This window comes from Mustelus asterias, chromosome 9 (assembly GCF_964213995.1).
Source record: "Mustelus asterias chromosome 9, sMusAst1.hap1.1, whole genome shotgun sequence".
NCBI classification, from domain to species: Eukaryota; Metazoa; Chordata; class Chondrichthyes; order Carcharhiniformes; family Triakidae; genus Mustelus; species Mustelus asterias.
This window is the reverse complement of record NC_135809.1, coordinates 69166483-69194310: the sequence shown is the minus strand read 5'-3', so window position 1 is coordinate 69194310 and position 27828 is coordinate 69166483. Positions and strand designations below refer to the sequence as shown.

Genomic DNA, 27828 nt, shown 5'->3' with positions numbered 1-27828 from the left:
CTTCCACTACCTCCCCCAGCAGCGAGTTCCAGGCACCCACCACCCCCTGTGTAAAAAAAAAACTTGCCTTGTACATCTCGTTTAAATCTTGAGCCTCGCACCTTAAGCCTATGCCCAGAGTGATTGATTCTTCCATCCTGGGAAAAAGCTTCTTCTGACTATGCACTCTGTCCATGCCCCTCATAATCTTGTAGACTTCTATCAGGTTGCCCCTCAACCTTTGTCGTTCCAGTGAGAACAAACCAAGTTTCTCCAACCTCTCCTCATAGCTAATGCCCTCCATACCAGGCAACAACCTGGTAAATCTCCAAAGCCTCCACATCCTTCTGGTAGTGTGGCAACCAGAATTGAAGGCAAGCATGCTGTATGCCTTCTTGACTACCTGCTCTACCTTCCCACCCAAGTCTCCAACTGATCTATATCCTGCTGTATCCTCTGATGGTCCTGATCGCCTTCACCGCAATTCCACCAACCTTTGTGTCGTCCGCAAACTTACTAATCAAACCAGTTACACTTTCCTCCAAATCATTTATATATATATTATAGAGTCATAGAGTTGTAGAAGTTTACAGCATGGAAACAGGCCCTTTGGCCCAACTTGTTCATGCCGCCCCTTTTTTAAAAACCCCTAAGCTTGTCCCAATTGCCCACGTTTGGCCCATATCCCTCTATACCCATCTTACCCATGTAATGTCTAAATGCTTTTTAAAAGACAAAATTGTACCCACCTCTACTACTACCTCTGGCAGCTTGCTCCAGACACCCACCACCCTCTGTGTGAAAAAATTGCCCCTCTGGACCCTTTTGTATCTCTCCCCACTCACCTTAAAGTTGTGTCCTCGAGTTTTAGACTCTCCTACCATTGGGAAATGATATTGACTATTTAGCTGATCTGTGCCCCTCATTATTTTATAGACCTCTAAAAGATCACCCCTCAACCTCTACGCTCCAGAGAAAAAAGCCCCAGTCTATCCAGCCTCTCCTGATAACTCAAACCATCAAGTCCTGGTAGCATCCTAGTAATTTTTTTCTGCACTCTTTCTAGTTTAATAATATCCTTTGTATAATAGGGTGACCAGAACTGTACACAGTATTCCAAGTGTGGCCTTACCAATGTCTTGTACAACTTCAACAAGACATCCCAACTCCTGTATTCAATGTTCTGACCAATGAAACCAAGCATGCTGAATGCCTTCTTCACCACTCTGTCCACCTGTGACTCCGCTTTCAAGGAGCTATGAACATGTACCCCAGATCTCTTTGTTCTATAACTCTCCCCAACACCCTACCATTAACTGCGTAAATCCTGCCCTGGTTCAATCTACCAAAATGCGTCACCTCGCATTTATCTAAATTAAACTCCATCTGCCATTCGTCAGCCCACTGGCCCAATTGATCACGATCCCGTTGCAATCCTGTTGCTTCTTCACTGTCCACTACACCAACAATCTTGGTGTCATCTGCAAACTTACTAACCATGCCTACTAAGTTCTCATCCAAATCATTAATATAATAACAAATAACAGTGGACCCAACACCGAGCCCTGAGGCACACCGTTGGTAACAGGCCTCCAGTTTGAAAAACAACCCTCTCCAACCACCCTCTGGCTTTTGTCATCAAGCCAATTGTGTATCCATTTAACTACCTCACCCTGGATCCCATGAGATTTAACTTTATGTAACAACTTACCATGCGGTACCTTGTCAAAGGCCTTGCTAAAGTCCATGTAGACAACATCAACTGCACTGCCCTCATCTACCTTCTTGGTTACCCCTTCAAAAAACTCAATCAAATTTGTGAGACATGATTTTCCACTCACAAAGCCATGCTGACTGTCCCTAATCAGTCCTTGCGTTTCCAAATACCTGTAGATCCTGTCTCTCAAAATACCTTCCAACAACTTACCCACCACAGATGTGAGGCTCACCGGCCTGTAGTTCCCAGGTTTTTTCCTGCAGCCCTTTTTAAACAAAGGCACAACATTTGCCACCATCCAATCTTCACGCACCTCAACTGTGACTATCGATGATTCAAATATCTCTGCTAGAGGACCAGCAATTTCCTCCCTAGCCTCCCACAATGTCCTGGGATACACTTCATCAGGTCCCGGGGATTTATCTACCTTGATGCGCTTTAAGACTTCCAGCACCTCCTTCTCTGTAATATGTACACTCCTCAAGACATCACTATTTATTTCTCCAAGTTCCCTAACATCCATGCTTTTCTCAACAGTAAATACTGATGAAAAATAATCATTTAGGATCTCGCCCATCTCTTGTGGATCTGCACATAGATGACCTTGTTGATCCTTACTAGGCCTACTCTCTCCCTCGTTACTCTTTTGCCCTTTATGTATTTGTAGAAGCTCTTTGGATTCTCCTCTGCCTTATCTGCCAAAACAATCTCATGTCCCCTTTTTGCCCTCCTGATTTCTCTCTTAACTCTACTCCTACACCCTCTATACTCTTCAAGGGATCCACTTGATCCCAGCTGCCTATGCATGTCATGGCCTCGTCCTTCTTGATCAGGGCCTCAAAATCCCAAGTCATCCAGGGTTCCCTACTTCTACTATACTTGCCCTTCACTTGAAGAGGAATGTGCTTACTCTGAACCCTGGTTAACACACTTTTGAAAGCCTCCCACTTACCAGACATCCCTTTGCCTTCCCACAGACTCCCCCAATTAACTGTTGAAAGTTCCTCTCTAATACCATCAAAATTGGCCTTGCCCCAATTTAGAATTTTAACTTTTGGGCCGGACCTATCATTCTCCATAGCTATCTTAAAACTAATGGAATTATGGTCACTGGTCCCAAAGTGATCCCTCACTAACACTTCTGTCACCTGCCCTTCCTTATTTCCGAAGAGGAGGTCACGTTTTGTCCCCTCTCTAGTGGGGCCATCCACATACTGAATGAGAAATTCCTCCTGAATACACTCAATACATTTCTCTCCATCCAACCCTCTAATACTATGGCTGTCCCAGTCAATGTTGGGAAAGTTCGGGCGGCACGGTAGCACAGTGGTTAGCACTGCTGCTTCACAGCTCCAGGGACTTGGGTTCGATTCCCGGCTTGGGTCACTGTCTGTGTGGAGTTTGCACATTCTTCCTGTGTCTGCGTGGGTTTCCTCCGGGTGCTCCAGTTTCCTCCCACAGTCCAAAGATGTGCGGGTTAGGTTAATTGGCCATGCTAAAATTGCCCCTTAGTGTCCCGGGATGCGTAGGTTAGAGGGATTAGTGGGTAAATATGTAGGGATATGGGGGTAGGGCCTGGGTGGGATTGTGGTCGGTGCAGACTCAATGGGCCGAATGGCCTCTTTCTGCACTGTAGGGTTTCTATGATTCTACGAAAGTTAAAATCCCCTACTATTACCACCCGATTTTTCTTGGAGCTATCTGTAATCTCTTTACATATTTGCTCCTCGTTTTCTCGCTGACTATTTGGAGGCCAAAAGTACAACCCTATCAGTGATTTCCCTTCTTATTTCTCAGTTCAACTCATATAAACTCAGTGGGCGAACCCTCGGATATATCCCCTCTCAGTACTGCCTTGATGTTTTCCTTCATCAAATGTTCAACTCCCCCTCCTCCCTTACCTCCTGTTCTATCCTATAGCATCTGTACCCTGGAACATTGAGCTGCCAGTCCTGTCCTTCCGTTAGCCATGTTTCATTAATTGCTATAATATCACAGTCCCATGTACCCATCCATGCCCTGAGTTCATCTGCCTTGCCCGTCAGGCCTCTTGCATTGAAATAAATGCAGTTTAATCTGGACTTCCCTTGCTCTCTGTCTTGCTTTTGCCTCATCTGTCTACTACTAGGATGACTGACACTGCCTTTACTATTTAATGTGCTCTCTTTAACTTCTATGCTATCCTCAACCTTCTCTTCTGTCTCCCTAACCCCCCTGCCAAACTAGTTTAAACCCTCCCAAACAGCAAAGGTCCCAGTACTGATGACTGAGGAACACCACTTGTCACAGTTCTCCATTCAGAAATGCACACTTCCACTGCTACCCTCTGTCTTCTATGACCAAGATGTGGAGATGCCGGCGTTGGACTGCGATATGCACAGTAAGAAATCTCTCAACTCCAGGTTAAAGTCGAACAGGTTTATTTGGTAGCACGAGCTTTCGGAGCGTTAGTCCTTCTTCAGGTGAGTGAAGAGTTGTGTTCACAAACGGCATACATAGACACAGACTCAATTTACAAGATAATGGTTGGAATGCGAGTCTTTACAAGTAAAATCAATCTTTACAGGTACAGACAATGTGAGTGGAGAGAGGGTTAAGCACAGGTTAAAGAGATGTGTGTTGTCTCCAGCCAGGACAGTTAGTGAGATTTTGCAAGCCCAGACAAGTCATGGGGGTTACAGATAGTGTGACATGAACCCAAGATCCCGGTTGAGGCCGTCCTCATGTGTGCGGAACTTGGCTATCAGTTTCTGCGTTGTCGTGTGTCGTGAAGGCTGCCTTGGACCTTCAGCCGACGCTATGCACTAGATGCATCGATGATATTTTCTTCCTTTGGACTCATGGTGAACAATCACTGAAACAACTATATGATGACATCAACAAGTTCCATCCTACCATCAGACTCACCATGGACTACTCTCCGGAATCGGTTGTATTCTTGGATGCACGCACTTCCATCAAGGACGGTCACCTCAGCACTTCACTGTACCGCAAGCCCACGGATAACCTCACGATGCTCTACTTCTCCAGCTTCCACCTGAAACACGTTAAAGAAGCCATCCCCTACGGACAAGCCCTCCGTATACACAGGATCTGCTCAGATGAGGAGGATTGCAACAGACACCTACAGACGCTCCCATAAGAACAGGATATGGCGCTCAACTCATTGATCGGCAATTCCGACGCGCCATAGTGAAAAACCGCACCAGCCTCCTCAGAAGACAAACACGGGACACAGCAGATAGAATACCCTTCGTCGTCCAGTACTTCCCCGGAGCGGAGAAGCTACAACATCTTCTCTGGAGCCTTCAACATAGAAATCATAGAAACCCTACAGTGCAGAAGGAGGCCATTCGGCCCATCGAGTCTGCACCGACCACAATCCCACCCAGGCCCTACCCCCACATATTTACCCGCTAATCCCTCGAACTATGCACCTCAGGGACAATTTTTAACCTGGCCAATCAACCTACCCCGCACATCTTTGGACTCGTTGTCATCGATGAAGATGAACATGTCATCGATGAAGACGAACATCTCGCCAAGGCCATCCCCACACCCCTACTTCTTGCCTTCAAACAACCGCACAACTTCAAACAGACCATTGTCTGCAGCAAACTACCCAGCCTTCAGGAGAACAGTGACCATGACACCACACAACCCTGCCACAGCAACCTCTGCAAGACGTGCCGGATCATTGACATGGATGCCATCATCTCACGTGAGAACACCATCTACCAGGTACATGGTACATACTCTTGCGACTTGGCCAACGTTGTCCACCTGATACGCTGCAGGAAAGGATGTCCCGAGGCATGGTACATTGGGGAGACCATGCAGACGCTACGACAACTGATGAATGAACACCGCTCGACAATCACCAGGCAAGAGTGTTCACTTCCTGTTGGGGAACACTTCAGCAGTCACGGGCATTCAGCCTCTGATCTTCGGGTAAGTGTTCTCCAAGGCGGCCTTCACGACTCACGACAACGCAGAATCGTTGAGCAGAAACTGATAGCCAAGTTCCGCACACGTGAGGATGGTCTCAACCGGGATCTTGGGTTCATGTCACACTATCTCTAACCCCCATGATTTGTCTGGGCTTGCAAAATCTCACTAACTGTACTGGCTGGAGACAATTCACACCTCTTTAACCTGTGCTTAACTCTCTCTCCACTCACATTGTCTGTACCTGTAAAAACTTGATTACCTGTAAAGACTTGCATTCCAACCATTATCTTGTAAATTGAGTCTGTGTCTATGCATGCCCTGTTTGTGAACACAACTCTTCACTCACCTGAAGAAGGAGCAACGCTCCAAAAGCTTGTGCTACCAAATAAACCTGTTGGACTTTAACCTGGTGTTGTGAGACTTCTCACTGTTCTATGACTGAGCCAGTTCTGTATCCATCTTGCCAGCTCACCTCTGATCCCATGCGACTTCACCTTCTTTACCAGTCTGCCATGAGGGACCTTGTCAAAGGCCTTCTTGAAGTCGATGTAGAAAGCATCCACTGCCCTATCCTCATCAATCATCTTCGTCACTTCCTCGAAAAACTCCATCAAGTTAATGAAACACCATCTTCCCTTCACAAAACCATGTTGCCTCTCACTAATATGTCCATTTATTTCCAAGTGGGAGTAAATCCTGTCTCGAAGAATCCTCTCCAATAATTTCCCTACCACTGATGTAAGGCTCACCGACCTGTAATTACCTGGTTTATCCTTGCTACCCTTCTTTAACAAAGGAACAACATTGGCTATTCTCCAATGTTCTGGGATCTCCCCTGTAGCCAATGAGGATACATTGATTTCTCTCAAGGCCCCAACAATTTCCTCCCTTGCCTCTCTCAGTATTCTGGGATATATCCAATCAGGCCCTGGAGACTTGTCTACCTTGTTTCTCAAGAACCCCAATACTTCCTCCTTTTTGATCTCAACATGACCAAAAATATCTACACACCCTACCCCAGACTCATCATCTACCAAGTCCTTCTCTTTGGTGAATACTGAGTCAAAGTACTCATTTAATACACGCCATTTCCTCTGGCTCCATGCATCTATTTCCTCCCCTGTCCTTGAGTGGACCAGCCCTCTCCCTGGCTACCCTCTTGCTCTTGGCGGCACGGTAGCACAGTGGTTAGCACTGCTGCTACCCTCTTGCTCTTGGCGGCACGGTAGCACAGTGGTTAGCACTGCTGCTTCACAGCTCCAGGGTCCCGGGTTCGATTCCCGGCTCGGGTCACTGTCTGTGTGGAGTTTGCACATTCTCCTCGTGTCTGCGTGGGTTTCCTCCGGGTGCTCCGGTTTCCTCCCACAGTCCAAAGATGTGCAGGTTAGGTTGATTGGTCAGGTTAAAAATTGCCCCTTAGAGTCCTGAGATGCGTAGGTTAGAGGGATTAGTGGGTAAAATATGTGGGGATAGGGCCTGGGTGGGATTGTGGTCGGTGCAGACTCGATGGGCCGAATGGCCTCCTTCTGCACTGTAGGGTTTCTATGTTCTATGTTTCTATGTTTATATATGTATCAAAAGCTTTGGGATTTTCCTTAATCCTGCTGGCCAATTACTTTTTGTGACCCTTTTTAGACATCCTTACTCCTTGCTTAAGTTTCTAATACTCTAGGTGTGGCTTCATCAAGGCCCTGTATAATTGCAACAACACATCCCTGCTCCTATTCGAAACCTCTCGCAATGAAGGCTAACGTACCATTTGCCGCCTTTACCTGCATGCAGGTGCCTGCTGACCTGCATGCTTACCTTCAGTGACTGGTACACACTCCCCTCTCCCAATTTAAAGCCATTCAGGTAGTAATCTGCCACCTTGTTTTTGCTTCCAATGTGAATAACCTTACATTTATCCAAATTATACTGCATCTGCCATTGACTTGCCCACTCACCCGACCTGTCCAGATCATTCTGAAGGATCTCTGCATCCTCGTCACAGTTCACCCTCCCACCCAACTTGGTATCATTTGCAAACTTTGAGGTGTTACATTTTATTCCCTCATCCAAATCATTAATATATATTGTGAATAGCTGGGGTCCCATTACTAATCCCTGTGCCACCCCACTAGTTACTGCCTGCCAATTTGAAAAGTACCCATAAATTCCTACTCTTTGCTTCCTCTCTGCCAACCAGTTTTCTGTCCATGTCAATACACTTCCCCCAATCCCATGCGCTTTAATCTTACATGATTATCTTTTATGCAGGACTTTGTCAAACGCTTTCTGAAAGTCCAAATATACCACATCAACTGGCTCCCCCTTGTCAACTCGACTAGTTACATCTTCAAAGAATTCCAACAGATTTGTCAAGCATGATTTCCCCTTCATAAATCCATGCTGACTCTATCTGATCCTGCCACTGCTTTCTAAATGATCCACTGTGAAGTCCTTGATAAAGGATTCGAGAATTTTCCCCACTACTGATGTTAGGCTTACTAATTCCCTGTTTTCTCTCTACCTTTTTTAAATATTGGAGTGACATTAGTTACCCTCCAATCTGCAGGGACTGTTCCAGAGTCTGCAGAATTCTGGAAGATGACCACCAATGCATCCACTATTTCCCGAGCCACTTCCTTAAATCCTTTGGGATGTAGATTATCAGGCCCTGTGGATTTATCCACCTTCAGTCCCATTAATTTTCCCAGCACCATTTCTCTACTAATAGTGATCTCCCTCAGTTGTTCCCTCTCACTAAATCTTCCATTCTCCAACATTTCTGTATCTGATTTGTGTCCTCTTTTGTGAAGACAGAACTGAAGTATGTATTTAGTTGCTCAGCCATTTCTTTATCCTCTGTTGTACATTCCCCCGTTTCTGTCTGTAGGGGACCTACATTTGTCTTCACCAACCTCTTTCTCTTCACGTATCTATAGAAACTCTTAGTGTCAGTCTTTATGTTCCCTGCAAGCTTACTGCGTACTGTATTTTCCCCTTCTTAATCAATCCCTTGGTCCTTCTTTGATGAATCCTAAACTGCTCCCAATCCTCAGACCTATTATTTTTCTTGGCCACTCTATGCTTTTTCCTTGGATTGGATACAATCTTTAATTTCCTTTGTAAGCCATGGATTGGCCCTCTTAACCCATTTTGCTTTTGTGCCAGACAGGAATAAACAGTTGTTGCAGTTCCCCATGGGTTCCTTGAATGTTTGCAATTGCCTATCCACTGTCACCCCTTTAAGTAACTCTCCTCAATCTATCAAGTTATCTGCGAGATACATCCTCAAAAAACTCCATGTCGGCTTGTCAAACATGATTTCCCTTTCAGAAATCCATGTTAACTTTGGCTAATCACATTGATATTTTCTAAGTATGCTGTTATCGCATTGTTTATAATAGATTCTAGCAATTTCCCTACTACTGATAGGCTAACGTAATTCCTTTTTTCCCTCTTTTTTTTAATAACGGGGTTACATTTTCCGCCCTGCAATCTGCTGGGACTACACCTCAAAGACAACAAATGCTGGCCCAGCCAGTGATGCCATCTCTTTGTGAAAGAGTTGAAGATAAAAGCAGTTGATCACTGCAAATCTTCCTCAGTAGGGCTGCATGGGCGAGGCTTCCTGATGTGGTTCCCTGGCATTTTATCAACTCACCTGCCACTCTGCCCCTGTGGCTGGTGATATACCAGCGATGGAATCATAATAGCTTAGAAGGCCCCTGTGTTGGGGTCCCAACTGTTTATTAGATGGGTCAGATGATAGAAAAAACACACAGACTGGCAACATTGTCAGCAGTGTAGATAGAAATATAAAATTACAAAGAGATATTAACTGATTAAGTGAACAGACAAAACTGTAGCGATTTGATTCACTTCAGATATAAAGGGGGGAGAGAACAGGGGACTTTCTAAATGGTGAAAAATGAAAAACAATGAAGATCCAAATGAGACTTGGGGAGGCATCCAGGTACACAGATCATTAACATGTCCCAAACAGGTACACAGATCATTAACATGTCCCAAACAGGTACACAGATCATTAACATGTCCCAAACAGGTACACGGATCATTAACATGTCCCAAACAGGTACACAGATCATTAACATGTCCCAAACAGGTACACAGATCATTCAAATATCCCAAATAGAAATTAATCAAAAGGTTGATGGAATTCTGGTCTTTATGTTGCGAGGACTCAAATACAAGGGGGTAGAAGACAGACTTCATCTTCACAAAGCCCTGGTTAGATTACACCCGGAGAATTGAGAGTAGTTCTGGATAACATACTGACCAATCTCTGCTCTCACAGTAACTGTCGCCACACTTACCAGTCTCTGGTTTCACAGTCTCTGGTTTCACAGTAACTGCCCTCAAACTGACCAGTTTCTTGTTTCACAGTAACTGTCCGCACACTGACCAGTCCCTGATCTCGCAGTAACTGTCCCCACACTGACCAGTCCCTGATCTCGCAGTAACTGTCCGCACACTGACCAGTCTCTGGTTTCACAGTAACTGTCCGCACACTGACCAGTCTCTGGTTTCACAGTAACTGTCCGCACACTGACCAGTCCCTGATCTCGCAGTAACTGTCCGCACACTGACCAGTCCCTGATCTCGCAGTAACTGTCCGCACACTGACCGTCTCTGGTTTCACAGTAACTGTCCCCACACTGACCAGTCCCTGATCTCGCAGTAACTGTCCTCACACTGACCGGTCTCTGGTTTCACAGTAACTGTCCGCACACTGACCAGTCTCTGGTTTCACAGTAACTGTCCCCACACTGACCAGTCTCTGGTTTCACAGTAACTGTCCGCACACTGACCAGTCTCTGGTTTCACAGTAACTGTCCGCACACTGACCAGTCTCTGGTTTCACAGTAACTGTCCGCACACTGACCAGTCTCTGGTTTCACAGTAACTGTCCGCACACTGACCAGTCTCTGGTTTCACAGTAACTGTCCCCACACTGACCAGTCCCTGATCTCGCAGTAACTGTCCGCACACTGACCAGTCTTAGTTTCACAGTAACTGTCCTCACATGGACAGTCTCTGCTCTCGCAATAACTGTCCTCACACTGACCAGTCTTTGGGAGACCATAAGACCATAAGACCATAAGACATAGGAGCGGAAGTAAGGCCATTCGGCCCATCGAGTCCACTCCACCATTCAATCATGGTTGATTTCAACTCCATTTACCCGCTCTCTCCCCATAGCCCTTAATTCCTCGAGAAATCAAGAATTTATCAATTTCTGTCTTGAAGACGCTCAACGTCTCGGCCTCCACAGCCCTCTGTGGCAATGAATTCCACAGACCCACCACTCTCTGGCTGAAGAAATTTCTCCTCATCTCTGTTCTAAAGTGACTCCCTTTTATTCTAAGGCTGTGCCCCCGCGTCCTAGTCTCCCCTGTTAATGGAAACAACTTCCCTACGTCCATCCTATCTAAGCCGTTCATTATCTTGTAAGTTTCTATCAGATCTCCCCTCAACCTCCTAAACTCCAATGAATATAATCCCACGATCCTCAGACGTTCATCGTATGTCAGGCCTACCATTCCTGGGATCATCCGTGTGAATCTCCGCTGGACCCGCTCCAGTGCCAGTATGTCCTTCCTGAGGTGTGGGGCCCAAAATTGCTCACAGTACTCCAAATGGGGCCTAACCAGTGCTTTATAAAGCCTCAGAAGTACATCCCTGCTTTTGTATTCCAAGCCTCTTGAGATAAATGACAACATTACATTTGCTTTCTTAATTACGGACTCAACCTGCAAGTTTACCTTTAGAGAATCCTGGACTAGGACTCCCAAGTCCCTTTGCACTTTAGCATTATGAATTTTGTCACCGTTTAGAAAATAGTCCATGCCTCTATTCTTTTTTCCAAAGTGTACGACCTCGCACTTGCCCACGTTGAATTTCATCAGCCACTTCTTGGACCACTCTCCTAAACTGTCTAAATCTTTCTGCAGCCTCCCCACCTCCTCAATACTACCTGCCCCTCCACCTATCTTTGTATCATCGGCAAACTTGGCCAGAATGCTCCCAGTCCCGTCATCTAGATCGTTAATATATAAAGAGAACAGCTGTGGCCCCAACACTGAACCCTGCGGGACACCACTTGTCACCGGTTGCCATTCTGAGAAAGAACCTTTTATCCCAACTCTCTGCCTTCTGTCTGACAGCCAATCGTCAATCCATGTTAGTACCTTGCCTCGAATACCATGGGACACTGGGTTCGCAGTTTTGTCCTGTGATGGGAATTATGTAATTCAATAAGGGTGTGTTAACTTGGTAATTACCTGTTGATTAGTCTTTATTGTTCTTGTGTTTACCTCTGTTCCTTAACATCTAAAGAGTTGTTCTTGTTACAGGCGTGCTCCTCAAGCAAATCCTCCAAAACATTGCTCAAGTTGTAAATGGGACCAATTCCACTCACAAATTGATCATGTACTCAGCGGTGAGTCATCAATCGGAAAAACTGGCTGTGCTAAATGTGCTGCGCTCGACACCGGTGCCAAACGCCCTGCGCTCGACGCCGGTGCCAAACGCCCTGCGCTCGACGCCGGTGCCAAACGCCCTGCGCTCGACGCCGGTGCGAAACGCCCTGCGCTCGACGCCGGTGCGAAACGCCCTGCGCTCGACGCCGGTGCCAAACGCCCTGCGCTCGACGCCGGTGCCAAACGCCCTGCGCTTGACACCGGTGCGAAACGCCCTGCGCTCGACACCGGTGCGAAACGCCCTGCGCTCGACACCGGTGCGAAACGCCCTGCGCTCGACGCCGGTGCCAAACGCCCTGCGCTCGACACCGGTGCGAAACGCCCTGCGCTCGACGCCGGTGCCAAACGCCCTGCGCTCGACGCCGGTGCCAAACGCCCTGCGCTCGACGCCGGTGCCAAACGCCCTGCGCTCGACGCCGGTGCCAAACGCCCTGCGCTCGACGCCGGTGCCAAACGCCCTGCGCTCGACGCCGGTGCCAAACGCCCTGCGCTCGACGCCGGTGCCAAACGCCCTGCGCTCGACGCCGGTGCCAAACGCCCTGCGCTCGACACCGGTGCGAAACGCCCTGCGCTCGACACCGGTGCCAAACGCCCTGCGCTCGACACCGGTGCGAAACGCCCTGCGCTCGACACCGGTGCGAAACGCCCTGCGCTCGACGCCGGTGCCAAACGCCCTGCGCTCGACGCCGGTGCCAAACGCCCTGCGCTCGACGCCGGTGCGAAACGCCCTGCGCTCGACGCCGGTGCCAAACGCCCTGCGCTCGACGCCGGTGCCAAACGCCCTGCGCTCGACGCCGGTGCTAAACGCCCTGCGCTCGACGCCGGTGCCAAACGCCCTGCGCTCGACGCCGGTGCGAAACGCCCTGCGCTCGACGCCGGTGCGAAACGCCCTGCGCTCGACGCCGGTGCGAAACGCCCTGCGCTCGACGCCGGTGCGAAACGCCCTGCGCTCGACGCCGGTGCCAAACGCCCTGCGCTCGACGCCGGTGCCAAACGCCCTGCGCTTGACACCGGTGCGAAACGCCCTGCGCTCGACACCGGTGCGAAACGCCCTGCGCTCGACACCGGTGCGAAACGCCCTGCGCTCGACGCCGGTGCCAAACGCCCTGCGCTCGACACCGGTGCGAAACGCCCTGCGCTCGATGCCGGTGCCAAACGCCCTGCGCTCGACGCCGGTGCCAAACGCCCTGCGCTCGACGCCGGTGCCAAACGCCCTGCGCTCGACGCCGGTGCCAAACGCCCTGCGCTCGACGCCGGTGCCAAACGCCCTGCGCTCGACGCCGGTGCCAAACGCCCTGCGCTCGACGCCGGTGCCAAACGCCCTGCGCTCGACGCCGGTGCCAAACGCCCTGCGCTCGACGCCGGTGCGAAACGCCCTGCGCTCGACACCGGTGCGAAACGCCCTGCGCTCGACACCGGTGCCAAACGCCCTGCGCTCGACACCGGTGCGAAACGCCCTGCGCTCGACACCGGTGCCAAACGCCCTGCGCTCGACGCCGGTGCCAAATGCCCTGCGCTCGACGCCGGTGCGAAACGCCCTGCGCTCGACGCCGGTGCCAAACGCCCTGCGCTCGACGCCGGTGCCAAACGCCCTGCGCTCGACGCCGGTGCTAAACGCCCTGCGCTCGACGCCGGTGCCAAACGCCCTGCGCTCGACGCCGGTGCGAAACGCCCTGCGCTCGACGCCGGTGCGAAACGCCCTGCGCTCGACGCCGGTGCCAAACGCCCTGCGCTCGACGCCGGTGCCAAACGCCCTGCGCTCGACGCCGGTGCCAAACGCCCTGCGCTCGACGCCGGTGCCAAACGCCCTGCGCTCGACGCCGGTGCCAAACGCCGGTGCCAAACGCCCTGCGCTCGACGCCGGTGCGAAACGCCCTGCGCTCGACGCCGGTGCCAAACGCCCTGCGCTCGACGCCGGTGCCAAACGCCCTGCGCTCGACGCCGGTGCCAAACGCCCTGCGCTCGACGCCGGTGCCAGACGCCCTGCGCTCGACGCCGGTGCCAAACGCCCTGCGCTCGACGCCGGTACCAAACGCCGGTGCAAAACGCCCTGCGCTCGACGCCGGTGCCAAACGCCCTGCGCTCGACGCCGGTGCGAAACGCCCTGCGCTCGACGCCGGTGCGAAACGCCCTGCGCTCGACGCCGGTGCCAAACGCCCTGCGCTCGACGCCGGTGCCAAACGCCCTGCGCTCGACGCCGGTGCCAAACGCCCTGCGCTCGACACCGGTGCCAAACGCCCTGCGCTCGATGCTGGCATCGGGCGGCCGGCGTCGGGCGCCCCCGCGTTGGGAGCCCGTGTCGGGCGCCCCCGGTGTGAAACACACACACCAGGGTGTGAAACTGCATCCGCCGGCGTCGAGCGGCCGGCGTCGAGCGCCCTGCGGCCGGCGTCGAGCGCCCTGCGGCCAGCGCTGGTGTCGCGCGCCCTGAAGCCGGCGTCGAGCGGCCGGCACTGGGGTCGACAGCCCTGCGGCCGGCGCCGGCGTCGCACGCCCTGCGGCCGGCGTCGGGCGCCCCACAGCCGGCGTCGGGCGCCCTGCGGCCGCGTCGAGTGGCCGGCCGGCGCCCATGTCGGGCACCCCCGGTGTGAAACTGCATCCGCCGGCGTCGAGTGCCCTCCGACTGGCGTCGAGCGCCCTGCGGCCGGCGTCGAGCGCCCTGCGGCCGACGTCGAGCGCCCTGCGGCCGGCGTCGAGCGCCCTGCGGCCGACGTCGAGTGGCCGGCCGGCGCCCGTATCGGGCACCCCCGGTGTGAAACTGCATCCGCCGGCGTCGAGTGCCCTCCGACTGGCGTCGAGCGCCCTGCGGCCGGCGTCGAGCGCCCTGCGGCCGACGTCGAGCGCCCTGCGGCCGGCGTCGAGCGCCCTGCAGCCGACGTCGAGCGCCCTGCGGCCAGCGTCGGCGTCGAGCGCCCTCCGACTGGCGTCGAGCGCCCTGCGGCCGGTGCTAGCGTCGAGCGTCCTGCAGCCAGCGTCGGCGTCGAGCGCCCTGCGGCCATCGTCGTGCACCCTGCGGCCGGCGCTGGTGTCAAACCTTCTGCGCTCAGCTCCAGCGCCGAACTCTCTGTGATTTACGGCTATATTTAGTTTGCCAGCAGTTCCATTAAACATGCCACGAACGATGTTAGTCTTAGTTTTCGGCTGTTTTCTTTTGAACCACTTTAGTCATTTGATCCATTGTGAATTTCTCATTTTTCACAGCATGACACAACCATCATCGCACTTCAAATGGCTCTAGATATATACAGACTCGCTCCAAACTATGCTGCCTGCCACATATTTGAGCTTTACCAAGAGGAAAATGGGTACAGTCAAGATTTATTTTAACTGCATCCTCCTGCTCCCTGCTGTTGGTGGTCCGTTTCCAAAGGACCATTGTGTGTTGGTTTATTCTCTCCACTGATATTAACAGACGGCATTATTTCAACTGCAGATCTACATCCATTATCTGGTCCCACATATAGTCCCGATGCTGGGGACTCCATCATTTGATCCATCCAATTGTTTTCTTCAGTGTGGGGATAGTTACTGTGAGAGCAGATCCTACAAGTCATCTAATTGGAACAAATGCGGTTAAGATTAGTTAGATAGGAAGCCGAGAAATAAAGGAGACTTTTTCACATTGCTCGGCTTTGACTAGTCAAGTGCCGTAAGGATCAATGCGGGTGCCTTTTCACAATCGATGTTAATGAGAGGCAGCGATTGTTGTGGCTTGGCTTGTGGATGATACAAAACTGTTAAGAGAACACAAAGAGGTTGCAAAAAGATATAGACAGGAGAGTGAGTGGGCAGTAAGATGGCAGATGGAATATCATATTGTGAAATGTGAGATTGCTCACTTTAGTCGTAAGAATAGAAAAGCAGAATTTTTTTAAATGGCATGAAATTTTTAAAGCCACACGAAGTGGATGAGATCCTTAGTGAGTACTTTGTATCGGTATTCTCCAAGGAGAAGGACATGACAGATGTTGAAGCTAGGAATAAATGCGTGAACACTCCAGATAATATCAGTATATTGAAGGAATAACTGTTGAGTATCCTAAATTGCATTAAGGTAGACAAGTCCCCGGACCCGGATGGGATCTATCCCACACGTGCCTCAGGGATAAATGCTGGGTCCACTGTTATTTGTCATTTATATTAATGATTTGGATGAGAATATAGGAGGCATGGTTAGTAAGTTTGCAGATGACATCAAGATTGGTGGCATAGTGAACAGTGAAGAAGGAAATCTCGGATTGTAACGGGATCTTGACCAATTGGGCCAGTGGGCTGATGAATGACAGATGGAGTTTAATTTAGACAAATGCAAGGTGATACATTTTGGTAGATTGAACCGGGGCAGGACTTACTCAGTTGGTGGTAGGGCATTGGGGAGAATTACAGAACAAAGAGATCTAGGGGTACAGATTCATAGCTCCTTGAAAGTGGAGTCACAGGTGGACAGAGTGGTGAAGAAGGCATTCAGCATGCTTGGTTTCATCGGTCAGAACATTGAATACAGGAGTTGGGACATCTTGTTGAAGTTGTACAAGACATTGGTAAGGCCACACTTGGAATACAGTGTACAGTTCTGGTCACCCTATTATCAAACTAGAAAGAGTGCAGAAAAGATTTACTAGGATGCTACCAGGCCTTGATGGTTTGAGTTATAAGGAGAGCTGGATAGACTGGGACTTTTTTCTCTGGAGCATAGAAGATCTTATAGAGGTCTATAAATAATGAGGGGCACAGGTCAGCTAGATAGTCAATATCTTTTCCCAAAGGCAGGAGAGTCTAAAACCAGAGGGCATAGGTTTAAGGGGAGAGATACAAAAGTGTCCAGAGGGGCAATTGTTTCACACACAGGGTGCTGAGTGTCTGGAACAAGCTGCCAGACGTGGTAGCAGAGGTGGGTACAATTTTGTCTTTTAAAAAGCCTTTAGACAGTTACATGGGTAAGATGGGTATAGAGGGATGTGGACCAAATGTGGGCAACAGGGACTAGCTTTGGGGTTTAAAAAAAAGAAGGGCGGCATGGACAAGTTGGGCTGAAGGGCCTGTTTCCATGCTGTAAACCTCGATGACTCTATGACATTACTGCGGGAGGCAAGGGGAGAAAAGCTGGGGCCTTTTCAGATATCTTCACATCCTCTTTGACCACAGGTGAGGTTCCACAGGACTGGAGAATAGCCAATGTTGTTCTCTTATTGAAGAAAGGAAGCAGCGATACTCCAGGAAATTATAGGCTGATAAGTCTGACGTCAGTGGTGGGGAAGCTTTTGGAGAAGATACTGAGGGACAGGATATATACACATTTGGAAGAAAATGGACTAATGACAGGCAGCATGGTTTTGTGTGGGAAAGGTCAGGTCTCACCAACTTGATTGAGTTTTTTGAAGTGTGACAAAGATAATTGATGAGGGAAGGGCTGTGGATGTAATTTATATGGACTTTAGTAAGACGTTTAACAAGGTCCCACATAGCAGACTGGTACAAAAACTAAAATCACATGGGATTCAGCGTGGGCTGGCTAGATGGATACAGAACTGGCTTGGTTATAGAACGTGATGTGGAGATGCCGGCGTTGGACTGGGGTGGGCACAGTAAGAAGTCTCAACACCACGTTAAAGTCCAACAGGTTTATTTTGAATCACGAGCTTTCGGAGCGCTGCTCCTTCATCAGGTGATCTGGAGGAAAATGTGGGTGGTCTGATTTGTAAATTTGTGAATGAAATGAAAATTGGTGGAGTTGCTGATAGTGCTGGGGATTGTCAGAGGATGCAACAGGATATCGATATATTGGAGACTTGGGTGCAGAAATGGCAGATGGAGTTTAATCTGGACAAATGCGAGGTGATGCGTTTAGGAGGGTCAATTTAGGTGTGAATTGTTACAAAAAGCAAGTTGATTTCTTCTCGGAGGACTAACACTTAACCACTCAAAGAGAAGTACCTCCCTTCATAATCTGTTAAAGTGTGAGAAATAGTATGATCTGCTCTTCAGCAACTTTTAGTGGTTAAATCAAAATAACTTCATAATCTGTTGAAGAGTTTGTGAGAAGGGGGATTATCTGCATCTCAACAGCTTTTAATGGTCAAATCAAAATAACTACCTGAGACCCTCTGTAAAATCAACAAGTAGCAATTTATTTATCTAACAGTAAACAGGTTGACTAAACTATTAACAAACCAAATAAAACACTATTCTAATGGAATGCTGTTTAGATAATTACCATTCCCACTTATTAACAAAAAATATATAATTTATAGTCACTCAAATTTCAATCAGCTTTCACAGGTCTGTCTTTGGACTCCAGGATGCTCTTCAAGATCTCGTGACTGCACAACTCCTAAACAGCCTTTAAATCTCTCATTTTGTTCCCCTTTCATCTTTCAATTTATTGTTTTTTCGCATCCCTTTGAGAGTTCCCTTTCCCATGATATACAAATCTTTCATATTTTATCGCTACTACTTTTAGGTAAAAATAAACCTAATACTTTGCTTTGTACACTTATGATTTTCACCAATTCTACCTTTTCCTTTAAAAACATGATAGTTAAACTTCAAGTTACCTTCTTTATCTTCATAATGCAAATTTCCCTTCATGCTGCTCACTGGAATCCAATTTAGTCCTACACTTCTCCACTTCAAAATACTTGATTTTACACCTAATCTCTTCTTGATTTTTTTTAACCTTGCAGTCAAATTCAATTTGTCACACCCATACACAAGTCTGTTTCACAGCATGACATAGTGATATTGGGAAAACACTGGAAAATAAGATATTCTCATCATGAGGTTGTTTCCCCTGGTTGGGGAATCTGGAACATGGGGCACAGCACCAAAGTACGGGGATGATCATTTCACACACATGGGAGAAATTCCTTCGCTCGAAGGGTTGGGAATCTCTGGAACTGTCCATCTCACCAAATTGTGAATGCTTAGACTGGAAATTCTGATTGATCTGGGATGAGAGAGAATGGGGAAATAGAGCTAGCAGAAGAAGAGAATCAGTCTCGGAAGAGAGAGAGAAGAGGATAGTGAGAATGGCTTGGTGGGAGAGACAGAGATTGACACACAGAGAGTGCAAGAGAAATGGGACCAGTGAGAGAGAGGGACGGAAAGAAATGGGATTGTGTGAAATGGGAATCTAATTTGAGCACCAAGATAGTTGATATGGCCCCCTCCTGTTGTAAATGTTGCATATGGTTTTTACAGGTCCTTCACTGTGACAATGTACTATAAAAACGGGAGTAGTTCCGAGACACACCTTCTCACTCTACCATCCTGTACCGAAAGCTGCCCATTAGAAAAATTCATCCTACTTACTGCAGACGTGATCCCAGAGAACTGGCACGAGGAATGCCAAGCTCATCGCAGCAGCATCCAAATAGGTATTGTATTAATAAACAACTCAATAAACTCACTGACAGCGAACTTTGATCTGTGGCGGTCTGTCATTGATTGCTCCATCCAGGCTGACAGTGTTGGGCCCTGGATTTCCTGTTCACTTGGGGCGGCACGGTGCCACAGTGCTTTGCACTTCTTCCTCACAGCGCCAGGGATCCAAGTTTGATTCCAGCCTTGCGTGACTGGTGGGTGACCAAGGTGAACCCGAGTAAATTGCTATGTCGGAGAGTCAGTGCAGACATGATGGACCGAATGACCACCTTCTGCGCTGTCGGGATTCTATGATTCTGTAATGTCCTAACTATGTTTGGGGTTCTGGGTCTTAACAAATAACATGGTTTGCACACAGATTCAAACTACCAACAAAAAGGTTTATTGAAAGAGATGTTCTCCGAATTGCACAAAATACAAACTGAAAGCAAAATAGCAGCCTGTGGCAACACGCGAATGATGTCACCATCAAATCATGTGATCAGCTCTTAAAGCAACCTGCAACCCTTACATATAATAGATTCTATGATTGGCCCAACATCTAATTGTATGACAGCATAATTAATGGGAGAGTGGGAGCCATCAGTAGCACCCCATATTTCAATAGGCAGACATTATAGGTACAACAAGTTCAGAAGTAATTGATCACGTTTACACAGGCCTGCAGTTATAGACCAAGAATTGTTTTTGCCCATCTCTCAGCAAACCATCTCACCTAGGTTTGTACTTGGGTTCTCTGATTGCTTCCCCATTTGCCATTAGAACTGGCAACAGCTCCAGCAAATTCCCCCTGTAATAGAGTATCAGAGAGTGCTCTCACAGATTAGAAAAATGGGTGATCCCAATAATAATAGAGGTGAATGTTTCCTGGGATTCTGAGATTCACTAACCAATTAAATGTTATTTCTGGTCGTTATTGAGTCATAAAATCTTGGAACAAAGGAAACTATTTGGCCCATCATGTCTGTGCTGACACCTTGAAAAAGTTATCTAATTTCCAGCACACATCAGAGACAGCATCTCTGGGATCCCCGTGGACACAGGTTGGGCTGAACTCTCGTTTGTGCTGAACCTCTGTTCAGTTCCTGCTGGACTTGTTGATTTGCAGTAACCATCCCATCCCAACACTATGAGGGGGGAATTGGTTTTAAGCTGAGACGCTTGGAAATTGTTCAAACTGTCTGAAGGGCTGAAGAAAGCTGGGTTTGGGTTAGACTGGATGTTATGTCAGGATGAAGCTTTGTGAAACCCCTAAATTAGTCACTGCATTTACAAAGTTGCTCTTTGCTGATATGGAGGAATGCCTTCAGTGGAAAACGGACAGACTCTCTCAAATCTGTCAGATTGTGGTTTGACCGTTAGTGCCAGGAAGATGGGTGCCGTGGTCCAGGATGTTGCCTTATCACCAGCTTTCAGTACTGATAATGTGAAATTGTTGATAGCTCCAACAATCTGTCACTTGTTGAAATCCACACCCACTTCACAGTAACTGCAACTGTTATGTCAAGCTGAGTAAGAGTGTGTGGAAATAACAGCAACCTAATGGATGATGGCTGTATACCCAAGAATCATAGTGAACTGACCACTTAGATCGCAACCTCCTGGGTATCCATACCTCTGCTACACAGATGGATCAGTGAGGTGTGAAGGTGGCAGATATTGAAACTGACACCTGGGAGACAGTCACTGATACCTGTGACTTGGGGAGTCCGCGACCTTTGGAAGAGACAAGCGGCTTCGAAACACATGGCGGGGGCACAGAGAATTGTGTATCTTTCCAGTCCACTGCCTTCCTGTGAAGGAGATGTGGCAGAGAGTGACAGGTCACGGTGGGATTTCTGAACTACCACCATGACACAAAATGGAGACTGCAACAGTCAAACAAAAGTCAGAAACTTCAGCGATCATAAACATTCAAAACCATTTGCTCCCTCCAGCCCTGCGGGGCCCCTCTCCAGCCCCACGGCCCCCCCCCCCCCCCCTCCAGCCCCGTTCCCCCCCCCCCCCCCCCCCCCTCCAGCCCCACATGGCCCTTCCCTCCTCTTCCAGTCTGTTCCTCTCCTTCCCAATGTACTCACTGCCTGGTGAGCAGCTTCCAGGGATTTTGACATTCCAGGTACCAGGCCCCTAAAATTATCCATGTATGAACCAAGGTGAGGAGTCTTTGTTGCAGGGTGGGGGAGTTTTGTGGTCAATTTTACCAATGCCTTATCTACCTGTATATAAGAAAGCAGTGGGCGGCACGGTAGCACAGTGGTTAGCACTGCTGCTTCACAGCTCCAGGGACCTGGGTTCGATTCCCGGCTCGGGTCACTGTCTGTGTGGAGTTTGCACATTCTCCTCGTGTCTGCGTAGGTTTCCTCCGGGTGCTCCGGTTTCCTCCCACAGTCCAAAGATGTGCGGGTTAGGTTAATTGGCCATGCTAAATTGCCCCTTAGTGTCCCGGGATGCGTAGGTTAGAGGGATTAGTGGGTAAATATATGGGGATAGGGTCTGGGTGGGATTGTGGTTGGTGCAGACTCGATGGGCCGAATGGCCTCTTTCTGCACTGTAGGGTTTCTATGATTCTATGATTCAGTGTATCCACTTTTCTATCATTGGTCCCTATCTGAAACGTGTATCTCTCTCTCCTTGCAGAGCTGATTCTGGGATTAACCAGTGGCTCCTGCTTTCTGCTGATGCTCATTATCCTGTGTGTGAAGCTCCAGTGTCGAAACATGTACCAATCCCTGGGCTACCAGAAACTGGCCTCCCAAAACGAACCGGACGAGGAGGATCATGAGACCAGGGACAATCTAAAGCCCAAGGGAAGTCGAGGCTGCTTGCTTTAAATGAACGTATAATTGTTTGATAAATAGGAATTTTAATTCCGCTTTGATCATCAAGGGGTAAAAGAGTTTTTGCTTCAGAAAACGAGTATTGATTAGCAAATGGGAGCTTAAACAGTGGGAGGAAAGGGGAAGGAGTGGTAAATGATCTGTTTAAAAGTGCTGGCATGAAGTGAGTGCTTAAAGCTTGCTGTGTGTGGGGTGGCTTAGTTCAATTGTCTTTATTGTCACACAGGCCTTTTTAATAATTCCAGTAGACACATTACTTGGTCAACATCTGTCCGCAAATTACAACCTGGACCTGGATATTTGACTGATATTCCTATGTATCCAGGATTACAGGCAATCTAATCTCTCCAGGCAGCCACTTGCTAACGTCATAGGTGTAAGAAATACTTGTATTTATATATTGCCATTCACAGCCCAGGGCATGCAAAACTCATTGAAGTGCAGTCACTTTCGTAATGGAAGGAACACTGCAGTAAGTTTATGCACAGCAAGATTCCACAAACAGCACTAAAATACAAGACCAGATTGTTTTTTTTTAAGTATGGATGTATGATAAATATTTGCCAGAACCTTGGAGGGAACTACCCTGTTCTTTGAGATCCAGTAAGAAGTCTAACAACACCAGGTTAAAGTCCAACAGGTTTATTTGGTAGCAAACGCCACTAGCTTTCGGAGCGCTGCTCCTTCGTCCGGTGGAGTGGGAGATGTGCTCCCAAACAGGGCATACAGAGACACAAACTCAATTTACAGAATAATGGTTGGAATGTGATTCTTTACAGCTAATCAAGTCTTAAAGGTACAGACAATGTGAGTGGAGAGAGCATTAAGCACAGGTTAATGAGATGTGTATTGTCTCCAGACAGGACAGCTAGTGAGATGTTGCAAGTCCAGGCAAGTTGTGGGGGTTACAGATAGAACATAGAACATAGAAAAACTACAGCACAAACAGGCCCTTCGGCCCACAAGTTGCGCCGGTCATGTCCCTACCTACCTAGGCCTATATATAGGCTTACCTATAACCCTCAATCCTATTAAGTATAGAACATAGAAAAGATAGTGTGACATGAACCCAAGATCCCAGTTTAGGCCGTCCTCATGTGTGCGGAACTTGGCTATCACGATGATGGCATTGCTGCAACTGCCTCAGTACTCAACGCCGACAACTGCCAGTTTCCAGATGCAATTTTACAACTCATCCACTTCATCCTGGACCACAATGTCTTCACCTTCAACAACCGATTCTTCATCCATACACACGGAACAGCCATGGGGACCAAATTCGCACCTCAATATGCCAACATCTTCATACACAGGTTCGAACAAGACCTCTTCACCGCACAGGACCTTCAACCGATGCTATACACTAGATACATCGATGACATTTTCTTCCTTTGGAGTCATGGTGAGCAATCACTGAAACAGCTATATGATGACATCAACAAGTTCCATCCCACCATCAGACTCACCATGGACTACTCTCCGGAATCGGTTGCATTCTTGGACACACGCATCTCCATTAAGGACGGTCACCTCAGCACCTCACTGTACCGCAAGCCCACGGATAACCTCACGATGCTCCACTTCTCCAGCTTCCACCCTAAACACGTTAAAGAAGTCATCCCCTACGGACAAGCCCTCCGAATACACAGGATCTGCTTGGATGAGGAGGATCACAACAGACACCTCCAGACACAGAAAGATGCCCTCATAAGAACAGGATATGGCGCTTGACTCATCGATCAACAGTTCCGACACGCCACAGCGAAAAACCGCACCGACCTCCTCAGAGGACAAACACAGGGAGCCTTCAACATGTCATTGATGAAGACGAACATCTCGCCAAGGCCATCCTACATCCCCACTTCTTGCCTTCAAACAACCACGCAACCTCAAACAGACCATTGTCCGCAGCAAACTACCCAGCCTTCAGGAGAACAGTGACCACGACACCACACAACCCTGCCACAGCAACCTCTGCAAGACATGCCGGATCATCGACATGATGCCATCATCTCACGTGAAAACACCATCCACCAGGTACATGATACATACTCTTGCAACTCGGCCAACGCTGATATGCTGCAGGAAAGGATGTCCCGAGGCATGGTACATTGGGGAGACCATGCAGACGCTACGACAACGGATGAATGAACACCGCTCGACAATCACCAAGAGTGTTCTCTTCCTGTCGGGGAACACTTCAGCGGTCACAGGCATTCGGCCTCTGATCTTCGGGTAAGCGTTCTCCAAGGCGGCCTTCACGACACACGACAACGCAGAGTCGTTGAGCAGAAACTGATAGCCAAGTTCCGCACACATGAGGACGGCCTCAACCGGGATATTGGGTTCATGCCACACTATCTGTAATCCCCACAACTTACCTGGACTTGCAAAATCTCACTAACTATCCTGTCTGGAGACAATACACATCTCTTTAACCTGTGCTTAATGCTCTCTCCACTCTCATTGTTTGTCCCTTTAAGACTTGATTAGCTGTAAAGACTCGCATTCCAACCATTATTCTGTAAATTGAGTTTGTGTCTCTGTGCCCTGTTTGTGAACAGATCTCCCCTCCACCTGACGAAGGGGCAGCGCTCTGAAAGCTACTGGCTTTTGCTACCAAATAAACCTGTTGGACTTTAACCTGATGTTGTTAGACTTCTTACTGTGTTTACCCCAGCCCAATGCCGGCATCTCCACATCTTTGAGATCCTGCCATGGGATCCATTACATCCCCACTCTCTACAACTGAGAGGATCTATGGATCAGGGGTTCTATGGATGGGTCTGTGGATGGTCAATGGGTCAGTCTGTGGATCAATTGATGGGTCAGTTGGTGAGTCAACAAATTAGTGAGGCTGTGATGTGGTTTTTAGATGTGACAGTTTGTCAGTGGGTTGATGGGTCTGTCAATGGGTCGGTGAGTTGGTTGGTTGGTCAGTTGGTGGATCCATGGTTAGTGGGACAGTTGGTCAGTTGTTGGTCATTGGGTTGAGTGGGTCAGGTAAGTTATGGATTGGTTGGTGGGTCAGTCCCCCAGAGCATTAGTCTGGGCATGGACTAACTAGTCCAGTGATATTGATATACCATCATCTGAAAACATAAAACAGAATAAGATCCTTTAATATTTAGATTATTGTGACCTTTCAGACGAACGTCACTCTTTCCCACTGTCGAAAAATGTTATTCTCTTCTGTAAATTCAGCTACATTTTAGAAAAAACTTGTCAATCCATGTTTGCCAAATCACTGCAGCTGCTGGAATTCTGAAATAAAATGAGAAAATGCTAGAAAAACTCAGCAGGTCTGACAGCGTCTGTGGAGAAACTTAATATTTCAAGTCAAATATGGCTTTTGCTTTCAAGACTGGGGTGTTTAGATTTTATCACTAATGTTATTAAGCGATATGGGGCAAAGGTGCACAAGCGGAACCTAGATGTGATGTGAATGAACAGCAGAACAGCTGGAGGGCCTGAATCATCACCTCCTATTTCTGCTTCTGTTGCACTGATCTCAGTACACAGCAGTGTTACACTTTCAGCAATTTTCATGTGTTGAATGCAATAAAGTTTAATTTTATCTCCCCTGTACATCAGACTCATTTATTCACAACTGTGATGATGGTGTTTTGTGTAAATACTGATCACATCCCAGTGCAGGAGCAAGAGAAGTTTCAGCCACTTGGTTCCTACCCTCTCCCCAATCCCCTATCCTCTCCCCTCCTCTCTCCAACTCCCCCACGCCCCCCCCCTCCACTTTCCCCTCTCCTCTTCCCCTCTCTCATTCTTTTTTTCTTTCTCATTCAAGGTATTTGGGTGTGATTAGCTAGGTCATCATTTATTACCCCGAGAAGGTGGTGGTAAGTTGCCTTCAACTGTTGCATGTGCCATAGGTACACTCACAATGCTGTTAGAGAGGGAATTCCAGGGTTTGGACCCAGTGGCAATGATAGAACAGCAATATATTTCTAAGTCAGGATGGTGAGTGACTTGGAGGGGAACCTCCAGGTGGTGGTGTTCCCGGGTATCTGCTACTTTTGGCCTTCTAGAATGTAGTAAGAAGTTTAACAACACCAGGTTAAAGTCCAACAGGTTTATTTGGTAGCAAAAGCCACACAAGCTTTCGAGGCTCTGAGCCCCTTCTTCAGGTGAGTGGGAATTCTGTTCACAAACAGAACTTATAAGACACAGACTCAATTTACATGAATAATGGTTGGAATGCGAATACTTACAACTAATCCAGTCTTTAAGAAACAAAACAATGGGAGTGGAGAGAGCATCAAGACAGGCTAAAAAGATGTGTATTGTCTCCAGACAAGACAGCCAGTGAAACTCTGCAGGTCCACGCAACTGTGGGAGTTACAAATAGTGTGACATAAAAGACACCGACCTCCTCAGAAGACAAACACGGGACACAGTGGACAGAGTACCCTTCGTTGTCCAGTACTTCCCCGGAGCGGAGAAGCTACGGCATCTCCTCCGGAGCCTTCAACATGTCATTGATGAAGACGAACATCTCGCCAAGGCCATCCCCACACCCCCACTTCTTGCCTTCAAACAACCGCACAACCTCAAACAGACCATTGTCCGCAGCAAACTACCCAGCCTTCAGGAGAACAGTGACCAAGACACCACACAACCCTGCCACAGCAACCTCTGCAAGACGTGCCGGATCATCGACACAGATGCCATCATCTCACGTGAGAACACCATCCACCAGGTACACGGTACATACTCTTGCAACTCGGCCAACGTTGTCTACCTGATACGCTGCAAGAAAGGATGTCCCGAGGCATGGTACATTGGGGAAACTATGCAGACGCTGCGACAACGGATGAATGAACACCGCTCGACAATCACCAGGCAAGACTGTTCTCTTCCTGTTGGGGAGCACTTCAGCGGTCACGGGCATTCGGCCTCTGATATTCGGGTAAGCGTTCTCCAAGGCGGCCTTCGCGACACACGACAGCGCAGAGTCGCGGAGCAGAAACTGATAGCCAGGTTCCGCACACACAAGGACGGCCTCAACCGGGATATTGGGTTTATGTCACACTATTTCACATAAATATTTCTGCTTTTTTCCTCCTGAGTCTTTATCATGCGATCCTAGAATCAGAATTTATGTCACACTATTTGTAACTCCCACAGTTGCGTGGACCTGCAGAGTTTCACTGGCTGTCTTGTCTGGAGACAATACACATCTTTTTAGCCTGTCTTGATGCTCTCTCCACTCCCATTGTTTTGTTTCTTAAAGACTGGATTAGTTGTAAGTATTCGCATTCCAACCATTATTCATGTAAATTGAGTCTGTGTCTTATAAGTTCTGTTTGTGAACAGAATTCCCACTCACCTGAAGAAGGGGCTCAGAGCCTCGAAAGCTTGTGTGGCTTTTGCTACCAAATAAACCTGTTGGACTTTAACCTGGTGTTGTTAAACTTCTTACTGTGTTTACCCCAGTCCAACGCCGGCATCTCCA

General features: G+C 48.4%; 1 protein-coding gene across 3 annotated transcripts in view; it reads left to right on the top strand.

The window, feature by feature from the left end:
• LOC144498735 (lysosomal acid phosphatase-like) overlaps window positions 1-25936 on the top strand; it is a 94336-nt gene extending 68400 nt beyond the window's left edge. The window contains exons 8-12 of one of the 3 annotated variants that reach the window (XR_013498750.1): window positions 12010-12095; window positions 15337-15440; window positions 19336-19511; window positions 22156-22943; window positions 25013-25936. Coding sequence is in view for 1 of the 3 variants with exons in the window: in XM_078220326.1 (XP_078076452.1) it covers window positions 12010-12095; window positions 15337-15440; window positions 19336-19511; window positions 22156-22349 (560 nt within the window). In the remaining 2 variants the exon portion in view is untranslated. Of the gene's footprint in view, window positions 1-12009; window positions 12096-15336; window positions 15441-19335; window positions 19512-22155 lie in introns of all 3 variants that reach the window. The other 2 variants (XR_013498749.1, XM_078220326.1) reach the window with 2 other exon arrangements.
• The last annotated feature ends 1892 nt before the right edge of the window (window positions 25937-27828 follow it).